Genomic DNA, 23,275 nt, shown 5'->3' on the forward strand with positions numbered 1-23,275 from the left:
ATAATGCTTGATTTGCAGTGGTGGCAGAGCAGCAGAAAGAGTGGGACGGGCATGTTGAACAACCATTAAACAGCAACACTTTATTTTCGGCGTAGTTTGATAATGTGCTTTGAAATTATAGACTTTTAAATGCATTTGTAGATAACTTAAGTTAAATCCAAAGTTCCACTGGCAACCCTGTTTTGCTGGCGAAAAATTCCAACTTCTCAACCCGCTGACCTAGCTCCACGAGCTCCTGAGTGACATTACTGCCAACGTTTGAAGGCAGTTTTCCCCTTTGCTTTGTTAGTTTTCCCCTTTGGTTAGAGCTCAGAGTCGAAGATGGCTCTGCTTGTCATAATGGTCCAAAATGGCTGCCCATTCGGGAGGTACCGATTGGGCTGCAATTTTAAAACCGTTTGTTTCATCGTCAAGTGAAAGTATAGGCAAAAATGATATGACCAATTTGGTCAAAGCCATCATCCAAAAGTACGTAGTGTGTTATATCCGGCCCACGGGCTCCCTGTGAAGCGTAAACTTGAAGTGAAAATTCCCCTATGCTAGGGTGTCCATCTTTTTTTCGCCCCATTCTGCAACGCAATCGTGAATCAGCATGGCAAAACTTTACTAATCGTTTTTTCTCGTGTCTCTGCCCTCCCGAACTAGTGAAAATGAAATCCTCGAACATGATCCGGCTAGCAAGCAGTTTTTCGACAACTTTGTCGTGCTGGCAGCTGAAAATATCGCTAACCAGGTCACATCGCGTAAGTGCTATACTGTGGCCCCCTTGCAGTGCCCCAGCCACTGTCGGCCATAGTTGTATTGATTTTTCTTGAACGCGCAACGTCATGGTTGAAGTTGTTGCGAAATCGGCTTTCGTAATGTGATTGCTGATTGTGATTATTTATTTTCCTCTCGCCCTTTAGTGTCACAAACAAAACTTCCCCAGTACACCGAAGCTTCATCCGTATTGATCCGTTACGTAATTCAACACCTGGATTCGACGGCACCATGCAAGCCCAGCATTCTGCTGATGGCGCTGAAGATCCTTTGCGAAGGGAAAAAGACCGACGAAAACCAACCGGCAACCGGTGGTGGCGGTGCGGTCTCGTCCATCATATCGGTGTCCGGTATGAAGTACTTAAAGTATCCTGAAATCCCGACCAACAAACCCTCGTCGGTTAGTAGCGCAAGCGGCAGCAGTGGCAGCTCGGGTTCCGGCACTTCCGACAAGGACAGCCCCAAGGTGGAGATGAAGCGGTCTCGTTCGGATCTGTCGACAGTGATCCTACAGCAGCTGACTACACCGTTGGGCAACGGAGTGTTCACTTTCTCGGCCCTCAGTGAAGAGCAAATCGATTGCACGGTACGTACGTAGTGTCCCGACCGTGTCGGTTCGCTATATGCGTCGTGATACTAAACGATGACCCCATTGCAGGAACTATTCATCAAACACAATTTGCATTGCATGAAAACGATCAACGCCGGCAATTCGCTGCTGAACTGGTGCACCAGCGCTCTCACCACGCTGGCCAAGTATCGGATCAAGTACGAGGAGTGCACCATGCTTGGCCGTCCGCTGTACCTTCCGGTCACTAGCACCGAAGCCAACTCCGTCAAGTCCATGTTTACCTTCATGGAATCGGACATCTCTAACCTGCTGCTGGCCATATCGCTGCCGCTGGTCGAGCCACTGACACCGAAAAAAATCACGCTACTCTCGCAGTGCGGCATTTCGGCGCTCTACTGCGGTGTGCTGACGTCGACTGCAGCAAGCGTGCTCACCATGGCAACGGCGGGCTCGCAAAAGTCGGCCTCCTCGGGACAGCTGCAACAGACGCAGGGACAATCCGGTGGTGGTGGTGGCGGCAGCAGCGCCCAGTCGCAGAAGGAGGCCGAGGAGGAAGAAGACTTTGCCCGGGGCATCGTGGACAAGGGATTGGAAATTTTCACCAAAATCGGAGCCATCTTGAAGTCTTCGACGCGCACGCACATCTACCAGAACCACCTGTGCATCGGCGCCTGGTTGCTGATTTCCGGTATCCAGGGAACGATGGGTGCGTCGGGCAACACGAGCGGCCTGCAGCAGATCGTGCCGGTAACGGCCAAAACTTCCGAAGAGAGCCTTAAAGGGCGCAGTCCGCTGAAAACGCTCGATGTGCCGCAGGTAGCGTCGGCTCAACCGTCACCGGCGCTGCGGGTGAATCTGTTCAAGGTGCAGCAAGGTTTCGGCGTGCTGAACGCGGCCATCGCTCGCCACAGCATTACGCTGCTGACGGAGCTGATCGATGACCTGAAGATTGATTCGCGCACGGACGAGGAAGAGTACAGCAGCATCGAGTCGGCCGGCTTCGACATCCTCGGACAGTACACCTCGATCCAGCGCGTCGTCCGGGTGTTGAACAGTGCCACGCTGCAGCAACTGCTGACATTCCTGGCCACCGTGTCGTATCGTAAGGCGTGCACGCTTCGCCGAATCAACACCAAAAGCACCAACGAGGGCGAACCGATGAGCTACAGCGACTCGACGACGTACTTTAACGATACGTTCTCGTGTTCGGAGGAAAGCGAACCGGAGGAAGAGGACAGCGACAGCTATCTGGGGCTCTGGTTCAAGGAAACGCTTTCCCCCGAAGCCAACGAAGAGATGACCGAGTCGCAGGAGCAGGAAAACAAGGATGAAAAGGGGCGCCACGGCAGCAATCTCGTGCCGGCCAAGGACGAACCGCACGAGTATCTGTATCTGGCGTCGCTGATTTTCAACTTCTTCGACAACTCGCTGGGCGGGAACCACGTGTATCTGAACCGGTACGTAAAGACGGGACTGAGCGAACAGCAGATGGTGCTGATGGCGAACATCCTGCGCGAACTGGACCGTGACTCGACGCGCGGCGAGCAGGACAACTCGGGCTGCCTGCAGTGGCAGAACGCGATGGTCAAATTTTCCGGCTCCGTCGGCAAGTATCTGCACAATTTGATTTCGAACTCGTTGCTGAACGAATCGCTGCAATCGGCTCTGCTGCTGCACCTGGGCGTTTCGCCGTGGACGCAGGACTCGAACGTGTGGCCCCTGCAGGTGTATCCGCGCACGCTGGCCGTGCTCGTTCAGATTCTGCTGCTGAAGCCCTCGCAAGAGAAGGAAGCGGCCTGCCTGTCGGTGTGGCACCGGCTGGTCAACACGCTCGTGGAGGGCATCTGCACAACACCGGCCATACCGAACGAGTCGGAAGTGGAGGACCTCAACGTGGAGCACGCACAGCTGCTGCTGTTTCTGTTCCACTCGCTCAATCTGATGCAGAAAAAGTCCATCCTGCTGCTGACCGCGGGCGGCGTGATTCGCTGCTCGGAGGTGTGCCGAAGCGTGACGCCGGAGAAGCCGTTGCGCGATCACCAGATCATGCTGCTGTCCCGACTGTTGCTCTTTCTCGAGTATCTCATGAAGCACCTGTACAATCCGCCGAATGTGCTGCTCGAGCAGGTTCGCTGGAACCTGTTCAGTGTGTTTTCGCTCGACGGCGAGCAGAAGTTGGCCGATCTGGTTAACTACAAAACCAAGCTGATGTCATTTTGCCGCAAGGATATCGAAGACAAGCACCGCAAGCTCGCGAACGAGTTCATCGTTGGCGGCGTGAAACCCAAGTTCTACTCGCTCACCACGGTCGACGCCAAGGTGCAGCAGGAATTCAAGCTGGACGGGTTGGCGTGGAACTTTATCCTGTGCACGCCCGACAAGCTCAAGTATCCGTGGCTGATCGATGCCCTGATCGACATCCTGGGCATTGCGGACATGTGCTTGGCGCGGATCCCCTTCCAAACGCTGTGCGCCGTGCACTACTGTTTCAGTCTCTGCTGGAAGCTGCTGCTCGGGTTGCCCCCCTCGACGCAGCACGTCGAAGCGCTGATGCAGGAGAGAACGCCCAATCTGCACTCGTTGCTGTGGTCGATCCGCTGTCTGCATCCGATCACCCATTCGCACTACCTAATCGTCAACAGTTTGGTGAAACAGGTATGCATCGAGCTTCCGCTCACAGTTACCTTCCGCAATTGCAGCCCCCGTTTTATCCCCACAGGGCATGTACACCCAATCGGCCGAAGCCATGTGGAATCGACTCACGGATCATGTGTCCGATGTGAAGTACAGCCTCAAGATGACCGTGCTCGGACTGGAGAGCTTCGCGAAGAACTTTTCCGCCGACCAGCCGCGCCTCTCGCAGATCATTCTGCTTGACAGCCTGGTGTCGCATCTGTACGCGATCTGCTGGGCCGAGAAGGAAGGTGTGAACGTGAAAACGAGCAAATCGACCGGCAGCGCATCGTCCGCCGCAGGTGGCGCCGCAGGGTCCTCCAGCACTGCCTCGTCTTCGACCACATCGATTGGAGGGCAGGCAGCCGGATCCAGCGATCCGATTGGATCGTCCACCCAAACCGGTCAACCGTCGTTGGGTGAGAGTTGGTCACCTATTGCAGCGGTCGCGGCCGAAGTGTTTCGGGCTGACTTGACCAAGGTGCTGATGAACGCGCTGCTGGACGTGTTGGAGATACTGCGCGTAGCAACATAGTAAGAGCCTTTAAAGCAGAGCAAAACAATCCGGCTGGCTAACCCCTTGTCTGTTCCCTGTGCACAGTGCAACGATGTCCCAGAATCTGAGCGGCCAGATACCAGCCTGTTTGATGGAGCCATTGATCGCGATCGCTGGGTCCAAACATTCGTTCTGCCCGGAGCTGGCCCAGCAACTGGTCGGGTGCATCACGGGGCACGATAAGGACGTCATCACGGTCGAGTGGCGCAAGAGTCTGTCGGGCGTCAGCGAGGATAACTTCACCAGCGGTTCGTTCCCGGTGGAGGTGCACACCCTGACGATCGTCGAGGCGCACCTCACCGAGACCTCGAAGCATCTGTCGTACTCGATTCTGCTGTCGCTGAAGCACGCCTTCAAGTCGGCGATCGATCTGGTGTACTACATGCTGCCAAACTACGACGACAACAAGCTGGACGAGCGCCTAAAGGAGCTCCTCATACCGATGGTGTTCGATCTGCGGGCCGAGTATTTGCACGAATCCATCAACCGCTGCCTCGAGTCGCTGCTCGGGGGTGACAGTAACAGCGAGGCGTACCAGCTGGCCGCGTTTTCGAACATCCTGCGCCACAGTTACCAATTTCTGATCCAGTACACGGACCTGTGCGCCACGCGGCGGGCCACCAACATCGACGAGTCGGTGCTGTGCAGCGTCCTCCGGTACTGGGAGACGCTGCTGGACACACCGAACGGCTTGCGGGCGATGCGGGACTTTTTCTACGAAACCAAGGATGGCGACCTGGTGCAGGTGCTGCTGTCCTTCACCGGGACCAGCATTTCGCAGGCGTACTCGACGCACGTGCTGCAGTTCTTCGAGAAACTGTTCCAGGCCGCCGAAAAGCTGGATGCCCCGTTCGACGAGGAAGAGTTGTGCATCTGCATTGCCGAGCTGGCCGTCACGGAGGGGTCGCGGCTGAAGAGCTGGCTCAGCCACATTCTGCTCGGACCGGGCGGCATCAGTCTGACGGCGAACGCGTCCAACAACTCGAGCAACGTTCCGACACCGACGAACATGGCCACCGTGTCGGCAATGGCCAGCATAACGGATCAGTTGGCAGCCGGAGGAGCGACATCGGCCACGGCCGGTGGTAGCGGCCGGCCAGGAGGAACCTCGGAGACTGGGGCGGAAGGTGCGGCCCCGTCGAGCACCATCGATCCGGCGGCCGCCGAGCAGCAGCAGCAACAAGATGCGATGGACATCGATTACGAGTGCATGACGAAGGGAGGGAGTGGCGGCTGGCAAGGTGCGGGCACCAGCAGTGGTGGCGGGGCCGTGGTGGACTGTGGCGAAAAGCCGCCGACGGACGATGCATCCGGCGAGGCTCTGGAGCGCAACGGAATGTTGCTGCAATCGTTGGTGAAGTACATTGTGGCCGAGAACCGCATCACGGCGTCCGTGTCCGAGGCGCTCTTTCAGGCACTCATCCAGATCGGGCACAATCTGCTGGCCCCGAGCCAGGAAGCGATCGTGTTTTCCGATCTTCTGCTCGTGATGATCACGCTGGCCGATGCGGGGAAGGGCCGCGGTCATGCACTGTTGTTCGCGGCGGCCATCGAGTGGTTGGACGTGTGCCGTGCCCAGGTGTTGGAAGGGGCCGGCAAGAGCGGTGCGGCTCCGGGCACGGGCTGGAAGGCGGCCATTCAGTTTAACAACGTGACCGCCATATTGATCTACATGAACGATCTGCTGCTGGGGCTTGGCGCGAAGGGAACGCGCAGCCTGGCGTTGACCTGGGACGAAGATGGGTCGCCGCTCGACGCCGACGACCTGCTGGACGAGCTGGGGGGCGAAGAGGAGGACAGCACGCTGGAGGACTCGGACGAGGACAGCCTAGGCAACAAGCTGTGCACGTTCTCGATCACGCAGAAGGACTTTATGAACCAGCACTGGTACTACTGCCACACGTGCAAGATGGTGGACGGTGTCGGTGTTTGTTCGGTGTGTGCCCGGGTTTGCCACAAGAACCACGACATCAGCTACGCCAAGTACGGGAACTTTTTCTGCGACTGCGGTGCGAAGGAAGACGGCTCCTGCCAGGCGCTGAGTCGACGAAGCAACTCGTCCGGTGTCCACGGGGGCGATGACTCGATCCTCGGCTCCGGATCGGCGGCAGCGCTGTTACCGCGGACAACCGACAGTGCGGACAGTGTGCTACTCACCGCTTCCGGTGCCCTCCGGCGGCTCCGGCGTCCTTCGAGCCCGGCGCACGAGGCGGGCGCCCCGGGAAGTAGCCGTGCGGTCGCCAGCTTCGCTTCGTCCGCCGCCGAGAAGGAACAGAATCTGGCCAAGATCATTGAATCGTCGCGCGAAGCGCTCAACAACCCGGCCCAATGGAAGACGGTGGTGCAGTGCATTCTGGCGTTCTTCAGCTCGCTCATGCCCACGATCAAGGAGCACTGTGCCCGCTACTCGCCGGTCGGCTGTCACTGGCGTGCGCGTAACGCGCTCGAGCGCCTCCATCAGCCGGAAAAGTCGTACGTGCTGAGCGACGAGATCATGATCGCAACGCTCGGCTCGCAGGAGGGCGCCTTCGAGAACGTGCGCATGAACTACTCGGGCGAGCAGGGCCAAACGATCAAGCAGCTCCTGTCGACGAACCTGGTGCGCCGGGTTGCCCTCTGCTGCCTTGCGTCACCCCACGGCAAGCGCCAACAGTTGGCGATCTCGCACGAGAAGGGTAAGGTCACGATCCTGCAGCTATCGGCGCTGCTCAAGCAGGCCGACGCGGCCAAGCGCAAGCTTACGCTGACGCGCCTCGCATCGGCGCCCGTCCCCTGCACGGTGCTGTCGCTCGCTTCGAACCCGGCCAACGAGGACTTTCTGGCCGTGTGCGGGCTCAAGGAGTGCCACATACTGACGTTCACCAGCTCGGGCACGGCGAACGATCACATCGTGCTGACGCCGCAGCTCGAAACGGGCAACTTCATCAAGCGCGCCATTTGGCTGCCCGCGTCCCAGACCAAGCTGGCGCTCGTAACGGCCGATTTCGTGAAGATCTACGACCTGGCCGACGACAGCTACAGCCCGCAGTACTACTTCCTGGTGCCGAGCGGCAAGATACGCGATTGTACGTTCGTGTACGATCAGGATGGCACGTACTATATGCTGATCATGTCCTCACTCGGCTACATCTACACGCAGCCGCTGAGCGACGAAAGTCTGGCCAAGCACGGCCCGTTCTACGTGACCAGCACGCTCGAGCTGGACCACCCGCTGATCTCGGACGACAATGGGCAGATTCTGGCCGGCGGTGTGTCCATCTACTACTCGCACGTGCTGCAGCTGCTGTTCTTCAGCTACGCGGCCGGCCGCAACTTTATGGCGCCGCTCACGAACGTCAACGAGGGCGTCAAGTGTGTGATCAATCTGGTGTGCAATCCGAGCTCGAAGCTGTTCTCGAAGGCGACCACCCAGCCGCTCTGCCAGTGGACGGAAATCGCCGGCCACCCAGGGCTGGTGTGCGCGATGATGCAGAGCCTCAACAATCCGGTCATCTTCATGATCAAACCAGACGGCTACATGGCGCAGGAAATTAAGGCCCAGAATGCCAAGGCCAAGATCATGGACATGGTCGCCATTCGGCACAGTGTGTCGGGCGTGGAGAAGACCACACTGATTCTGCTGTGCGAGGACGGCAGCTTGCGTATTTATGCGGCCCACCCCGAGAACACGGGCTATTGGTTGTCGCCCGAGGTGCAACCGATCGGGCACACCCTGCAATCGTTCGGCGGTGGCAGCGGTTCGGTGACGGCCGCGAAGCAACCTTCACGGTCGCGATCGCGAAAATCCACAAAAGCACCGGCGGCGGCCAGTGGTAGCAGTGCGACCGGTGGTGGCACCGGTGCCGCTGCCGGCGCTGCGTCCGCAAATCGGACCGTATCCGGTCCGGCTGGCGTACCGGCCGCGCCCGTGTTCCCGATTGATTTCTTCGAACATTGCACCCTCATGAACGACGTCGAGTACGGTGGGAACGATCTGTTGCAGATCTACAACACGCAGCACCTGAAGCATCGCCTAAACTCAACCGGCCTGTACGTGACTTCGACCAAGGCGAACGGATTCACGCTCGATGTGATGAACAATGATCAGAACATGGTCATCACGGGTAAGAGGGGGGAACACACGACGATCACGACGATGATCTAACCGGCAACAATTCTTTCTTTTTGCAGGAGTTCGCATTCAAATCGGCTCCCAGGATGTAACGAAGGCACCGCAGAGGGTTACGATCCTCGGCCGAGCCGTGCCTACCGTGGCCACGCGGGCCCGCTGGTTCGATTTGCCGCTAACGCGCGAAGAGAGCCTGCAGAGTGACAAGAAGCTGTGCATTCATCTGGGTCCGTCGGCCGACGCGGAGCACATCACCATCCTGGACAGTATCAAGATCTACGGCAAGACGAAGGATGTGTTCGGTTGGCCGGAAGAGGCGGAGGATGCGTCCAGTGGTACAGGGCTGAATAACGGCGCGGCGGCTGTGGCGGCTGCGGTCGTCGGTACATCCGCGCCCGGCAACAATGGTGAACCGGCGACCGGTGTTGGGGGGGGCAACGACCGGGCCGGTTGCCGCCAGCGACGGCACCGGCGGATCCGGGGACGGACTGTACATGACGTCGCTCGACCGGATGCTGTCGGGAATGTTGCACGTGCTAGAGAGTGGGCTCTCGCTGCTCGGTGGACCGGTCGCCGAAGAATCCGCCCGCCAGTCGGCGATCGATGTCGCGACCACACTGATCCTGTACCCGACCGTCAACGTGCTGCAGCACGATGCCCGCAACGTGCTGATGACGTGCCACACGAGCAAAGTGGCGTACCACGCGTACAAGGATCGCGAAATTCTGAACTACATCCACGAGCAGCTGAAGCAAATGATCGAAACGGTCGACAATGGTGACGTCGATCCGGAGGCGTACTATCGGGCGGTGCTGATGATGCGCAGCATCGCCATCCAGCGGCCACACGCGATGGCCAAGATCTGTGCCGAGCACCGACTCCACATATTGTCACGGCTGGTGGTGCTCATGAAGGAACTGTACCTCATAACGCCCGCCTTCGAGGAACCGGTGGCGATCGTCAAGCGAGGTCTGTGCCACGTAGAGGCGGTCATTTACTCGCTGGTGGAGATCGTGTACGCGTTTGCCCTGGCCGACCCCGAGCTCGTCGAGCGGATGACCAAGTTCTTCGTAAGCCTGCTGCTCGATCCGGCCCCCATCATCAGCCACAGCGCGAAACAGGCCATGATCCGGTTGCTGCGACCGAAGATCAAGCGCCGCAAGGTGTTGATCGAAAGTCCGCCCGTTTGCTCCACGCCGACCCCGTCGGCCAGTGCCAGTGGAGCCGGGGGACCATCTTCGGCAGCGCCCGCGGCGGCGGTGGCTGCAGCTGCAGCAGCAGCAGGAGGTTCTTCTCGCGAACCCGTCGCCGGGCCATCGTCGGGCAGCGGATCGTCAGCGGTGGTAAATGAAGATTTTGGCGGTGGTGCCGCCGCCGCCGCCGCCGTGGGAGGAATGGCGGTTGAGGTGGACGCTATCGAATCACTCGGTCTCGAACCGACCGCCGGAAACCAGGCGCTAGCCTCGCTCGAGGCACTGCTGGGCGTAGGGTTCCCACACCTGTTGGAAGCGTCCGATACGGACGATGACACGATCATGGAGATCGCGATCGCGCTCAGCCTGCAGGACAACGAGGTCGATCTGCCGACGCTACAGCAAAGCATCGCCGCGTACCAGGGTCGCAACAGCAACCGCAACAGTGGCTCCGTGGCGGGTGGCCAGAGTCTCGCGGCGGCCATCGCCGGTGGTTCGTCGTTCAACGTCGATTCGAACGCGTCCGGCGGTGGATCGGATGATGACGAGCTATCGAACGTGGCCACGGAAGGATCGACGCTCCGCACATCGCCGGCCGGTGAACACGCCGGAAGTGGTAGCGGAGGCTCGGAGAGTGGCTGCAGTGGAGTGGAAAGCATCGGTGGCACTTCCGGTCGCAGCTCGACGTACGAAGAGCAACCGAATCCGTCACCACCGCGCACTTCGGTGGTCGATCCGCTTGCGGCGACCTCATCCCAACCATCGACCTCGTCGAATGTGGCCTCGGCGGCCACCGCCGCCGCTGCCGCCGGCCCTTCTGCGGCTGCTCCGTCAACCGCCCCGGGCGTCGAGCAGGAGCCGGCTTCATCCGATGCCGCCAATGAAAACGCCACGAAACTGCACGTGCTGCGCTACTCGATCCTCAGCAAGCTGGTGGACAACTTTGCGTCACTCGACGGGGTCACGGGCGCGCAGTGCATCCCGTTCATGCAGGTAATCCTGGTGCTGACGTCCGATCTGGACGGCAGCCAGGAAGCCGACCAGCAGGTGCTGGCCCGGCTTCTGCAGGCGCTGATCGATCGGCTCGAGATACCGACGACCAAGATCTACCAGTTGGCCCACCGCACCCCGAAAACCGAGGTTCAGCTCGTCGTGCTGCGCCTGATCGGTGTACTGATGGGCAAAGTGAAGTCAAAGTCATCTTCATCGGCCGCTGCTGCAGCGGCTGCAGCTGCCGCCGCGGCAGGCGCTTCCACCTCCGTTAATCAGGCCATGCTGGACAACGCTTCGTTTGTGGCCCAAGCGACGGCGAATGCGCTCATGAAGAACAACGCCATCCCGTACTGTCTGATGATCATGGAATCCTTTTTGCCGCACTGGAAGTCTTCGGCCACGGCGGTCACCGTCGACGAAGGGCTCGCTTCGACGGCAGCAAACGCCGCTGCTGCCGCCGCTGCTGCTGCTGCTGCCGCCGGGGCCAACGGTTCGGGAGGCAGTGCGAGCGGCGCCGGCTCCGGCTCCGGTGCGGCCGCTGGTGGCCCTTCAAACATTCTGCTAAAGCCCACCCTGTACGGCATCGCGCCCGACATGCAGCCCTTCTTTACGCGCCCGTTCCCAAAGGGATCGAGCGACGTGTTCGAGATGTACGCCCAGGTGCTGACCGAGATGGCGGTCCGGCTGCCGTACCAGATCCTGAAGCTCTCGTCGGGCCACCCGTCATCCCACGAGTGGTACCATTCGCTGTGCGAGTACATGACGGCCACGCTCTGCGAGTACATGATGTACATGCAGTCGCCGGTCCTGCGCCGCCAGGTCCGCAAGCTGCTGCTGTACATCTGCGGCAGCAAGGAAAAGTACCGCCAGTTGCGCGATCTTCACTCGCTCGACACGCACATGAAGGCGGTGAAAAAGTGCTGCGAAGTAGGCTCGAGCCCGGTTGCAACTGCCAACCACAGCACGCCGGCGCCGTCCACACCGATCCTCGGGTACGACGCGCTGGTCGAGCTAACGGAGCACTTCCGCGCGTGCCAGGAGATCGCTTCGATCCGCACCGGGAACTGGCAAAAGTTCTGTGTCCGCAACGCCGACATACTGTCGTCGCTGCTCAACATTAGCTGCTGCCAGCTGGAGGAAGGTGTTTCGACGATCATCTTGCAACTGCTGCAGTCGGCCATCTGCAACACCGCAGCCGTCGTGGTCGCCCCGGTTCCTTCATTAGCAAAGTCCTCCGATCCACTGGCCGCGGCAGGAAAGTCGTCCGCGGGGGGCGTTGTGGTGACGGTGAAGGATCGCAAAGATCGCGATAAGTCGGAGGAGTCGGACACGATGGTGGCACCATCGGAGTCAAAGTTTGACCCGGCCCAGTGTGTGGCGCTGGTGGCCCAGATCTTCAACCAGGTGGCACCGGCCGTGCTGAGCAAGTTCATTCGCAGCTTCCTGCTGGAAACGAACTCGACCGCGATCCGTTGGCAGGCCCACGCGCTCGTGTACGCGTTCTACGAGAACAGCGCCGAGCTGCACAAGGAATCGCTGCTGCAGTGCCTGTGGGGCCTGTGGCCGTTGCTGCCGGCGTACGGGAAGCGGACGGCTCAGTTTGTCGATCTGCTCGGCTTCCTGACGCTCAACACGCGCTCGCTAGCCGACCGGTTGCCCGATTACACGGCGCAGGCCGTGTCCGTGTTGCGGCAACAGAACGAGCTACTGTCGCGCCACCCGAACGCCCCGATCTACAGTGCGTTGGCACACGTGCTCGAGCTGGAGGGCTTCTACCTCGAGTCGGAGCCCTGTCTGGTGTGCAACAGCCCCGAGCTGCCGTTCGGCAACATCAAGCTGTCGACGGTCAAGGTGGATTCCAAGTTCACGACGACGACCACGATCGTGAAGCTGGTGCAGAGCCACACGATCTCTAAGATCGTGCTGCGCATCACGGACCTAAAGCGGGCCAAGATGGTGCGCACGATCAACATCTACTACAACAACCGCACGGTGCAGGCGGTGGTGGAGCTCAAGAATCGGCCGTCGATGTGGCACAAGGCGCGCAAGGTTACGCTGCAGTCGGGCCAGACGGACGTGAAGATCGACTTTTCGCTCCCGATCACGGCCTGCAATCTCATGATCGAGTACGCGGACTTTTACGAGACGGTGAGCGGCTCGAGCGAGAGCCTCCAGTGTCCGCGGTGTAGCGCGGTGGTCCCCGCGAACCCGGGCGTGTGCGGCAACTGTGGCGAGAACGTGTTCCAGTGCCACAAGTGCCGGGCCATCAACTACGACGAGAAGGACCCGTTCCTGTGCCACTCGTGCGGGTTCTGCAAGTACGCCAAGTTCGACTACAGTATCTACGGGCGGGCGTGCTGCGCCGTCGATCCGATCGAGTCAGCCGAAGATCGGGCCAAAACCGTGCAGTCGATCCACGCCTCGCTGGAGAAGGCGGACCGATCGTACAAGGCACTGCAGAACAACAAGCAGATCCTGGAGCTGCTCGTGCAGAAGGTGTCGGAGCACAAGCTCGATCGGGCCCTGGACGAGTCGCTGATCGGCGGAGCGTCGTCCGTCGGCAGTGGGGCGACCGTGGCGTCGCAGGTGAACCGCGTGATCCAGTTGCTGGCCCAAAAGTACTGCGTCGAGTCGAAGTCGACGTTCGAGGAGCTGAGCAAGATCATCCAGAAGGTGCAGGCCTGTCGCAAGGAGCTGGTGGCGTACGATCGCAGCCAGCAGGACGCTGTCCCGACGGCGACGGACGGCGGCGGCGTCGGTGCCGATCGTCCGACGGTGGCCATGAACAAGTGCTACGGCTGTGCCCTGGCGTCGACCGAACAGTGTCTGACGCTGTTGCGCGCGATGGCCTCCAACATGGCGTGCCGGGTGGGGCTGTGCAGCCAGGGGCTGGTGCAGGAACTGGCGACGAACAATTTGCGACGCGGAACCACCCAGTTGCAGGACGAAGTGCGCCAGTTGCTGTGTCTGCTGACGCGCGATCTGCCCGACGCCACCGGGGCGCTCTGTCGGCTGCTGCACGATCGCGTCAAGATGGCCCTCTCCGGCACGGTGCCCCTGGTGTCGCTCGATGCGGCCGTACGGCACGAGATGACCCTGCTGGAGTCAATGGTCGGCCAGGAGGACAGCTGTTGGGAGATGAAGCTGCGCACGGTGATCGAGCTGTTTCTGCAGGCATCGCGCGATCCGCGCGGCCCCGCCACGGCCGTCATCCACCCGTGTTTGCGCATCGTGCAGTCGCTGATCTGTCCACCGCTGGCGCGACCGAAGGAGACCACGGTTCAGCAACTGTGCACCGTGCACCCGACGGACGGGCTCACGCTGAGCTACGAGAAGTGGATCGCGGGCGACACGAACCACACGTTTGCGGCCTGGAAAGCTCGGATGCCTCCGGCGGCACCCAGGAAACCGGCGGCAGCGGCGGTCGCCAGTGCGACAGGAGGCACATCCTCCTCGTCGTCTTCGTCGCCACCACCACCCCCAGCAGCAGCCCCAGCACAGTCCGCTCTCGGCGGGTTCCGATCGGCCCTGGAGCAGCGGCGCAACGCCGTGCGGAATGCGTATCTGGTTGAAAAGTACGCCAAACGGTGGCGCCAACGAGCCCTCGCCAAGGGCGTCCCTCCGGCGCCGCTGGAACTGCAGGCGGCCACCTGGCTGCAGCCGATCCTGTTCAACACCAACTCGCGGCTCGGTCGCACGATGGCCTGCGCCCTGATCGCGTCCCTGAGCCGTACGCCGGAGCGCAAGCGCGAGATGCTCAATCTGCTGACCGGCTTCCTGCGCTACGTCGGCGAAAGTGGCGAGGCGAGCGGCGAGTTCCTGACCGTCTACCGGCTGATCGCGGACGAGTGCCCATCGCGCCAGTACCTCGCGCTCAAGGGCGTCCTGCAGTTGCTGGTGCAGCTAGTGACGGTGGAGATCGAAAAGATCCACCGGCTCGAGGAGACCACACTCTCGACGGACCTGGCCCAGGGCTATGCGCTCCGCCAGCTAGTGGAGCTGATGGGCGTGTTCCTCGACAACGCGCAGATCCGCAAGACGTACAAGGGTAAGCTGCTGGGGCCGGTGCTGCAGGGCTACCTGGATCTGCGCAAGTTGATCGTGCAGCGTACGCGCCTGATCGACGATGCGCAGGGTAAGCTGCTGGAGATGCTGGAGGAAATGACGACCGGGACGGAGGAGGAGACGGCCGCGTTCATGGCGGTTTGCATCGACACGGTGCGCCGCACGCCGACGAGCGACGTCAAGACGCCGGTCTTCATGTTCGAGCGGCTCTGCTCGATCATCCACCCGGAGGAGAACGACGTGGGCGAGTTCTTCCTGACGCTCGAGAAGGACCCGCACCAGGAGGACTACCTGCAGGGCCGGATGCTCGGCAACCCGTACCCCTCGAACGAGGCCGGCCTGGGTCCGCTGATGCGCGACGTCAAGAACAAGATCTGCATCGACTGCGAGCTCGTGGCGCTGCTGGACGACGACAACGGGATGGAGCTGCTGGTGCACAACAAGATCATTAGCCTCGATCTGCCGGTCAAGGAGGTGTACAAGAAGGTGTGGCTGCAGGAGGGCGGCGAGCGGGACGCGATGCGCATCGTGTACCGGATGCGCGGGCTCCTGGGCGACGCCACCGAGGAGTTCATCGAGACGCTTAATGCCAAGAGCCAGGAGGAGGTGGACAATGAGCAGCTGTACCGCATGGCCAACGTGCTGGCCGACTGCGGGGGGCTGAAGGTGATGCTGGACCGCATCGGCAGCCTGCAGAACGTGTCCAAGTCGCGCACGCTCCTGCAGGTGCTGCTGAAGCTGTTCTTGCTGAGCGTGAAGGTACGCCGCTGTCAGGAGGTTCTCTGTCAGCCGGAGCTGGGCGCCATCAACACGCTCCTGAAGGTGCTCCAACTGTGTCTGCAGAGTGCCGAGAGCGACGCCCAGCAATCGGCCGTCACGGAGCAGCTGCTCGAGATCATGGAGACGATCCTGTCGAAGGCGGCATCCGACACACTCGACTCGTTCCTGCAGTTTTCGCTCACGTTCGGTGGCCCCGAGTACGTGCAGGCGCTCCTCTCGTGCACCAACTGCGCCAACGTGCGCAACAATCCGTCGGTGCTGCGGCACCTGATCCGCGTGCTGGCCGCGCTCGTGTACGGCAACGACATCAAGATGGCGCTACTGTGCGAACACTTTCGCGTGGTGTTCGACTTCGATCGGTTCGACGCCGAGCGGACGGCCGAGGAAGAGTTCAAGATGGAGCTGTTCTGCGTGCTGACCACCGGCATCGAGCACAACTCGATCGGCGGTACGCTGAAGGACTACATCATGGGTCTGGGGATCGTCGATCGGGCCCTGGAGTACATCCGGTCGCACGCGCCCTGTGTGAAGCCGACGCTGCTACGCACGGACTCGGACGAGCTGAAGGAGTTCATTTCGCGCGCCTCGCTCAAGTACATCCTGCGCGCCCTGACGGGGTTGGCCACGAAGCACGAGGCAACGCAGCTCGCCGTGGCCAAGGACATCATACCGATCATCCACCGGTTGGAGCAGGTCTCGAGCGACGAGCACGTGGGCTCGCTGGCGGAGAACCTGCTGGAGGCGCTCTGCACCGAGCTGGCCACGGCCAAGCGCGTGCAGGAGGTGCGCGATTTCACGCGCGCCGAGAAGAAGCGGCTAGCGATGGCCACGCGCGAGAAGCAACTGGACGCGCTCGGTATGCGCACCAACGAGAAGGGGCAGGTGACGGCCAAGGGCGCCATCCTATCGCAGATCGAGAAGCTGCGCGAGGAGACCGGCTTGGCGTGCTTCATCTGCCGCGAGGGTTACGCGTGCCAGCCGAACAAGGTGCTCGGCATCTACACCTTCACCAAGCGCGCCAACGTGGAGGAGTACGAAATGAAGCAGAAGAAAACGATCGGCTACACGACGGTGACGCACTTCAACGTGGTCCACGTGGACTGCCACATGAACGCGATCCGGCTGGCGCGATCCCGCGATGAGTGGGAAAGCGCCTCGCTGCAGAATGCCAACACGCGCTGCAATGGCCTTCTGCCGCTGTGGGGTCCGGACGTGAGCGAGTCCTCTTTCTCGTCCTCGATGGCGCGCCACAACAACTACATGCAGGAGTGTACGCAGCGCTGCGAGATCACGTTCAGCAGCTCGATGCACGATCTGAAGCTGCTACTGTGGCGCTTCGCCCAGGAGAAGAGCTTCCACGAGGACGCCGGTGGCGGCGGTCCCCAGTCCAACATGCACCTGGTGGCGTACCTGCTGTTCTACGGACTCTACACGCTGCTCTCGTCACGCTCGTACTCGCGCGAGGAGATGTTTCTGAGCGCGTATCTCCAGCAGCGCCCCTCGGAGCGGTGGCTCGAGGTTGCGTACGACGCCGAGGGCCCGATCTATCTGCTCACCATGTCGCTGGCCCTGCACACGCCCGAACTGTGGGCTCGCTACAAGCTGGCGCACCTGCGGCGCCTCATCGCCATCGGTCACGCGCGCCACGTCAGCCCGAACTCGGTGTGCAAGTTCCTGGCACCGGCCGACAAACGCCCGAAGGACTACAGCGTCTACAAGCCGTACCTCATGTTCTGGGCCCTCACGGAGCTCCTGTACCGGGACAGCTTCCGTGGGGTCGCCCCGCCCAAGGAGCTGGAGGACTGGCCCATCTCGCTGTTCAACTACATCCGCCGGAACGACGAGACGCTGCTCAAATCGGCCGACAGCACGCTGCAAACGTTCGCCGAAGAGTACCTACCGTGCGCCTCGTTTGGCGAGTTCTGTGACGTGGCCGGTAAGAAGCACACCCCACCTTGTACCTTTTCGTTCGTTTCATTTTTCCGTCCCCTATCTCTCTTAGGTTTGCTCGGGGACATCGACAACCCGGACGGGTGGATGGAGGAGCTGCTTCAGGCTTTGCCGTCCCCAGGCGGGGGTTCGAGCAGCAGTGGCGCAGGCACCAGCAGCTCTAGTGGCACCGGTGCACCGGAATAAAAGGGGCGCACTCTCGCGTACGGTCGAAATCATAAGCCCAGGTGCTTCGTCAAACGAAATAATCGCAAAATTATGTCTACGAAACATTATGAAAATTACACACTTCTTCGTGCGAGCTTCAGCTCTCTCCCTTTCTTAGCTGCTGCACCGATCGCACCGATGGAGCGCTTTAACGCTGAAATATTTTAACCATAACCATGCGCTGTGTGGTGGGAACCTATAGCATATTGTCATAAACACTCAGCACTTAATAAATATCTTGCATCATGCGTGTCAGCGTTTGTTGTTTAATATCCTCTTAATCGAGCATCCGGCTCGGGGACCGAAAAGCAACGGTCAGTTCGGTCAGCTCCGCCCGTTCTGCTTCATAATCGCAGATATCGCAGATATCCTGGTGGTATTTGTGGTTAGGAAGAACTTTTTAGTTTTCTTTCCACGTGTTTTGATCAAAAACAACATTTTATGTAAAATGGGACGCATAATCATCTGATTATGATGATTATGATCTGATCGAATTTCTGATAAAAATCTAATGACTTATGATTCGAGGATAAACAGGGATATAAAATGATCGAAGAGCTTTACCCATTGCGTCTGTAGGAATTATTATTTAAACGTTTGATATAATACATCAAAACTATACTTAATACTATAATCATTATTTAAATTCACACAAACTTGATACACCTTGTAACTGTTTTTTTAGTTTGAAAAGAGCGGCGGCTCTCTCACAAGCGCGCGAACTTGGCCCCCAGAAGCTGTCAAAAACAGACCAATTGTCAAAAGGCAGATTCCATTGAAGCATTCGATTGTTTAGTAAACAAGTGCAAAGTGGACGATTTTACAAAAGCGTTTAAAAAACGATAGCAGTTAAATGGAGTCTTTAGCATTGATTAAAAAAGAGCATGGTGTTGAGTAAGTTGATGTTCAATAAGGATTAAAAGGTATAATAGCGAATTATATTCCAGAAGTGCAAAAGTATGTCGATGGTGTCTGTCGGTCGATGATGCTTTGAATGCTCTAACGCGCGGCGAAGCCGGACAATCTAAACTTCAAAAGCTCTCCGAATGCACCGGTGCACAGGTAGTAAAATTGTAACAGCAGACAACTCACTCTGCTCCACAAGGGAGACTGTTCTATGAGACTCTTATTTTTACAGATTAATATCTTACATGGAGTTCCATCGTATTTGTGCGCGATGTGCGAAGAGCGTTTGAAGAAGATGGATCTGTTTCGCTGGCGATGCATTGAAAACAATGATTCGGTCGAAAAATTTATCGAACAGCAGAATACAGTGAACAACGAATTAGAAATCACTCAAGACCATCTTGACCACTCTGGCGAACAAACGGTTGCCACACCATTGTCAATTAAAACCGTTTCCTTCCTTGAAACAGCGAAGGATTTGCAGTTGAATCAGAAATGTTGTAACGTTCATCAAGCGAACAGGACGTATGAATGTTGTGGCAACCAACCATTCGAAGTAGAAGAAAACCCAATTACAATCAAATTAGAGTATGTAGATGTCGGTGAGCAGTATCGGCGGCAAACGAATGTTAAACTGGATCATGAACAAGACGACCTGCAAACAAATTCTTTAGAATTGCTCTGTCAGGATCGAGAAGATCACTCTGTGTCAAGAAACCTGTGTGCAGATAGCACAAAGTTGTCAATTAAAACTGAAGTTACCACATCGGATGAGGCGAAGGATTTGCCCTTGAATCAGAAGTGTAGAGCTGTTCATCAAGCGAATAGGACATATGAATGTTGTGGCAATATACCGGATGATTTATTCGAGGCAGAGGAAAATCCAATTGCAATCAAATCAGAGTACGAAGAGGTCGATGGACAGCATCAGCTGCAAACAAAGGGTAATGTTCTCGATCACGAGCAGGATCATCCTGTGACCGTGACAGACAATAGGTGTGCTGATGATTCAACAGCAGAAACAACTCAAAACGTATTGAATCCAGGAACTCGGGACGTCCGTAGCAAAAGCCGTTCCAAATACCATAAGCACCACTGCCCTCATTGTTCGGCAACATATCCATTTTTAAGCATGCTAAAGGTACACATCCGCACTCACACCGGCGAAATGCCTTACAAGTGTAAAATCTGTGACAAAGCATTCAGATCACACCACAGTATGGTACTTCATTCAAAAATTCACAACGAGGATCAAAAGCATCAGTGCCCCTATTGTTCATCAAAGTTCGTACAGTCTAACAAATTGAGAATCCACATCCGCACTCACACCGGCGAAAGGCCATACAAGTGTAAAGTCTGTGACAAAGCGTTCAAATCACACCACAGTATGGTACTTCATTCGAAAATTCACAATAAGGACCAACAGTATCAGTGCCCTTATTGTTCATCAACGTTCGCACAGTCATCTAACCTAAAGATTCATATCCGCACTCACACTGGGGAAAAGCCATACAAGTGTAAAGTATGTGACAATGCATTCAGGACTTCAAGCAATCTGGCAGATCATTCGAAAATACACAATAAGGACCAACAGCATCAGTGCCCCTATTGTTCATCAAAGTTCGCGCAGTCTAACAAATTGAGAATCCACATCCGCACTCACACTGGCGAAAAGCCATACCTGTGTAAAGTCTGTGACAAAGCCTTCCATTCATCAAGCCGTCTTGCAGACCATTCGAAAATTCACAATAAGGACCAACAGTATCAGTGCCCTTATTGTTCATCAACGTTCGCAAAGTCGTCTAAGCTAAAGGATCACATTCGCACTCACACTGACGAGAGGCCATACCAGTGTAAAGTCTGTGACAAAGCGTTCAGGTCATCAGGCACTCTAGCCCGTCACTCCAAAAAAATTCACAAGAAGGATGGACCTCATTAATCTTCATTGTTCATTTAAGTTTGGGTTAGAATATGTTTGAATTTTGTATCTTTGATTGTATGAATGTATGAATTTGACGATAACAGTTAGCGAAAGTTCACAATCTGCAACGATCAGCCTAATAACAATTATTTTCCTTAGAAACTGGTTTTTGAATAAAATAAGAAATCTTTCAAGCAACGACCTAAGAAGACTAAGAGAACGGCAGAAGATCTTATGACGTTTATGCTGCTCGACAGTGAGGTCCTTCGACCGTCTCGACGCGAGATGTGAGCAAAATAGTTTACTCAGACTATAGAATGACCGGTTGGTGGTTCGTTGTTGGTTACCTTTGACCTCCGCTAGATGAAGATCTAGACAACTTCGAACTTTCGGTCACCTCCGCGAAGGTTTTGGTAGGGCCGCTGATGATGGTGCCATCGTGAATTTGGTCCTGTTCACTAAACGACCGAGACTTTGACCAATGACGTCAACGCCATCAGCATCGCCCAGGATCTGGTTAGTAGACTTGAAGTAGTCCCCGAGGTCTCGTCCCGACTCCCGAGTCTCGGATGGTTCCAGCACGATGTTAAAGAGGAGGCAAGCTAAGCTGTCTCCTTGGCGCAATCACTTGGTGTTAGCAAAGAGATTGGGGAGCTATCCATCCACCATCAGCTGGCTTGTGACGTTGGTCATGGTCATTCTAACAAGTCTGGTAAGTTTGGCCGTTATTCCGTAACTAGTCATGGGTTCACACAAGATGTGATATGTGTTCTGCCTGTACTCAATCATCTTTGCCGCATGGTGCAAATCTGATCAGTGGTAGACTTTCCTTCTCTGAATCCTCCCTGATAGTTGCCAACTATCTCATCGACTTAAGGGGCTAGTCATTCCTTCAGAATGAGGGAGAAGATCTTATAGGCGGCATTGAGCACCGTTATACCCCTATATTTGCTACATACTATTGCTTGAAATTGCTTGAAAAGTGTTATAAGAACTCCACTCCATCAGAAACAATCATAAAACGTTGATATGCCGACTGCAAACGTGGTCGTAGAAACACCCCAAAGGAGCCACGAGCTTTCGGATCGTCGGCGCGCTGACGACGCGGACACCAAAACGGACGGTTGTGAACTCGTTTAAATTTAGAACAGTTCGCGCAGGTAACAAGACCCTCCGCGTACTTTGGAACTAATCTGCCAGTGATCACACTCGTGTGATCACAACCCACACTGGGAGGCCACACGAAGACTAAAAACGGTAAAACGGTCGTTCGTTGGTGTTTAATATTAAACGGTAGTCAGGTTGCGCGTGGTTGGAATCAATGGTGGCTTTATTCTGCCTGTAATCGTTGAGAGTTTGAACGCGACTTACGTTCGTAGAAAGATGGGAGAAATAGATTCAAAAGAGCGCGAACCTAGCTATAGACAGTGCTGCCGACTGGCAGTGTTGCCGGAATGACTACATTTGTGGTACGCAATTTTCAACAGTTCGACGTCCGTCGGATGGTAAAAACGGACGGGAAAACGGACATAGTTGCTCCTTGGGAACGGATGTTGGCTTCTAACGTCCGAGGCTTTCACTGTTGGTGCAGTAGGCCTACGGTCCTCAATAAAAGAATGTTAGTAAACGATTGGCAGTAAGACGGAAACTGTAAAACTAAGGAACACGTACACAACCGTAACGGAGAGTTCTAGAAAGTCACGACAGGTTTTTATAACATCGAACAAGCTGAAGCAAGCCCCAATTCTGATTCAAATCGAAAGCAGCTGACCACAAATCATAAAACGTTTTAAATTAAATGATCGAAATGAGTGCGCTCAGTGCAACTCAGGAGGATCTCAGCAGCGCCGTTGTTGACGAACTTTCGACGCCCAGGAGCTGTCAAAAATCACCGATTGTCAAACGGCAAAACACATTGGAGCAGAATTTGTTTAATAAACAAGTGCAAAATGAACGATTTTACAAAATCGCTTAAGTAGACGATTACAGTCAAAATGGATTCTTCGGCATTGATAAGGAAAGAGGGTGATGTTGAGTAAGTTGGTGTTCAATAAGGTTTGAAAGGTATGATAGCAAGTTATTTTCCAGAACCGCAAAAATATGTCGATGGTGTCTGTCGAACGATGATGCTTTGGATGCTCTAACGCGCGACGAATCCGGACAATATAAAGTACAAAAAATCTTCGATTTTGCCGGTGTACAGGTAGTTAAATTGTAGCAACGGACATCTCAACTTGTTCCACAAGTAAAACTGGTCTATGATACTCATATTTTTACAGCTTGCATTCTCTCCTCGAGTTCCATCGTATTTGTGCACGATATGCGAATCGCGTTTGAAAAAAATGGATCGCTTTCGTTGGCGATGCAATGAAAAGAATGATTTGGTCCATAAATTTATCGAAGAGCAGAACAACGAGAATGAATCACAAATCAATCAAGAACATCTTGAGCACTCTGCCAAACAAACGGTTGGCACAGAATTGTCAATTAAAACTGAAGTTGTCTCACCGGATGCAGCAACGGATTTGCACTTGAATCAGAGGTATTGCACTGTTGATCAAGCGAACAAGAAATATGAATGTTCTGGAAACAT

The 23,275-nt window shown here is 56.5% G+C and overlaps 2 protein-coding genes and 1 long non-coding RNA gene across 3 annotated transcripts in view; all 3 read left to right on the forward strand.

Annotated features, from left to right (window-relative positions):
* Nucleotides 1-349: 349 nt before the first annotated feature.
* LOC131211587 (protein purity of essence) lies at nt 350-18,092 on the forward strand. The gene is made up of 9 exons (XM_058205122.1): nt 350-468; nt 646-743; nt 906-1,345; nt 1,418-3,985; nt 4,050-4,537; nt 4,605-8,662; nt 8,730-9,096; nt 9,152-17,634; nt 17,701-18,092. Exons 1-9 carry the CDS (start codon nt 350-352, stop codon nt 17,832-17,834), a joined length of 16,755 nt encoding a protein of 5,584 aa, XP_058061105.1. The 3' UTR covers nt 17,835-18,092.
* A 560-nt stretch (nt 18,093-18,652) lies between these two features.
* On the forward strand, nt 18,653-19,506 carry LOC131211173 (uncharacterized). The gene is made up of 3 exons (XR_009156885.1): nt 18,653-18,749; nt 18,803-18,917; nt 18,994-19,506. It is a non-coding gene; the product is annotated as an uncharacterized LOC131211173 (long non-coding RNA).
* Nucleotides 19,507-19,857: 351 nt separating this feature from the next.
* The window catches only part of LOC131211679 (zinc finger protein 420-like), a 4,370-nt gene continuing 952 nt past the window's right edge, over nt 19,858-23,275 (forward strand). Inside the window, exon 1 of the mRNA XM_058205254.1 lies at nt 19,858-20,691. Within this exon, the coding sequence (XP_058061237.1) occupies nt 19,894-20,691 (798 nt within the window). The 5' untranslated portion in view covers nt 19,858-19,893. The remainder of the gene's footprint in view (nt 20,692-23,275) is intronic.

Source organism: Anopheles bellator, chromosome 2 (assembly GCF_943735745.2).
Source record: "Anopheles bellator chromosome 2, idAnoBellAS_SP24_06.2, whole genome shotgun sequence".
Taxonomy (NCBI): domain Eukaryota; kingdom Metazoa; phylum Arthropoda; class Insecta; order Diptera; family Culicidae; genus Anopheles; species Anopheles bellator.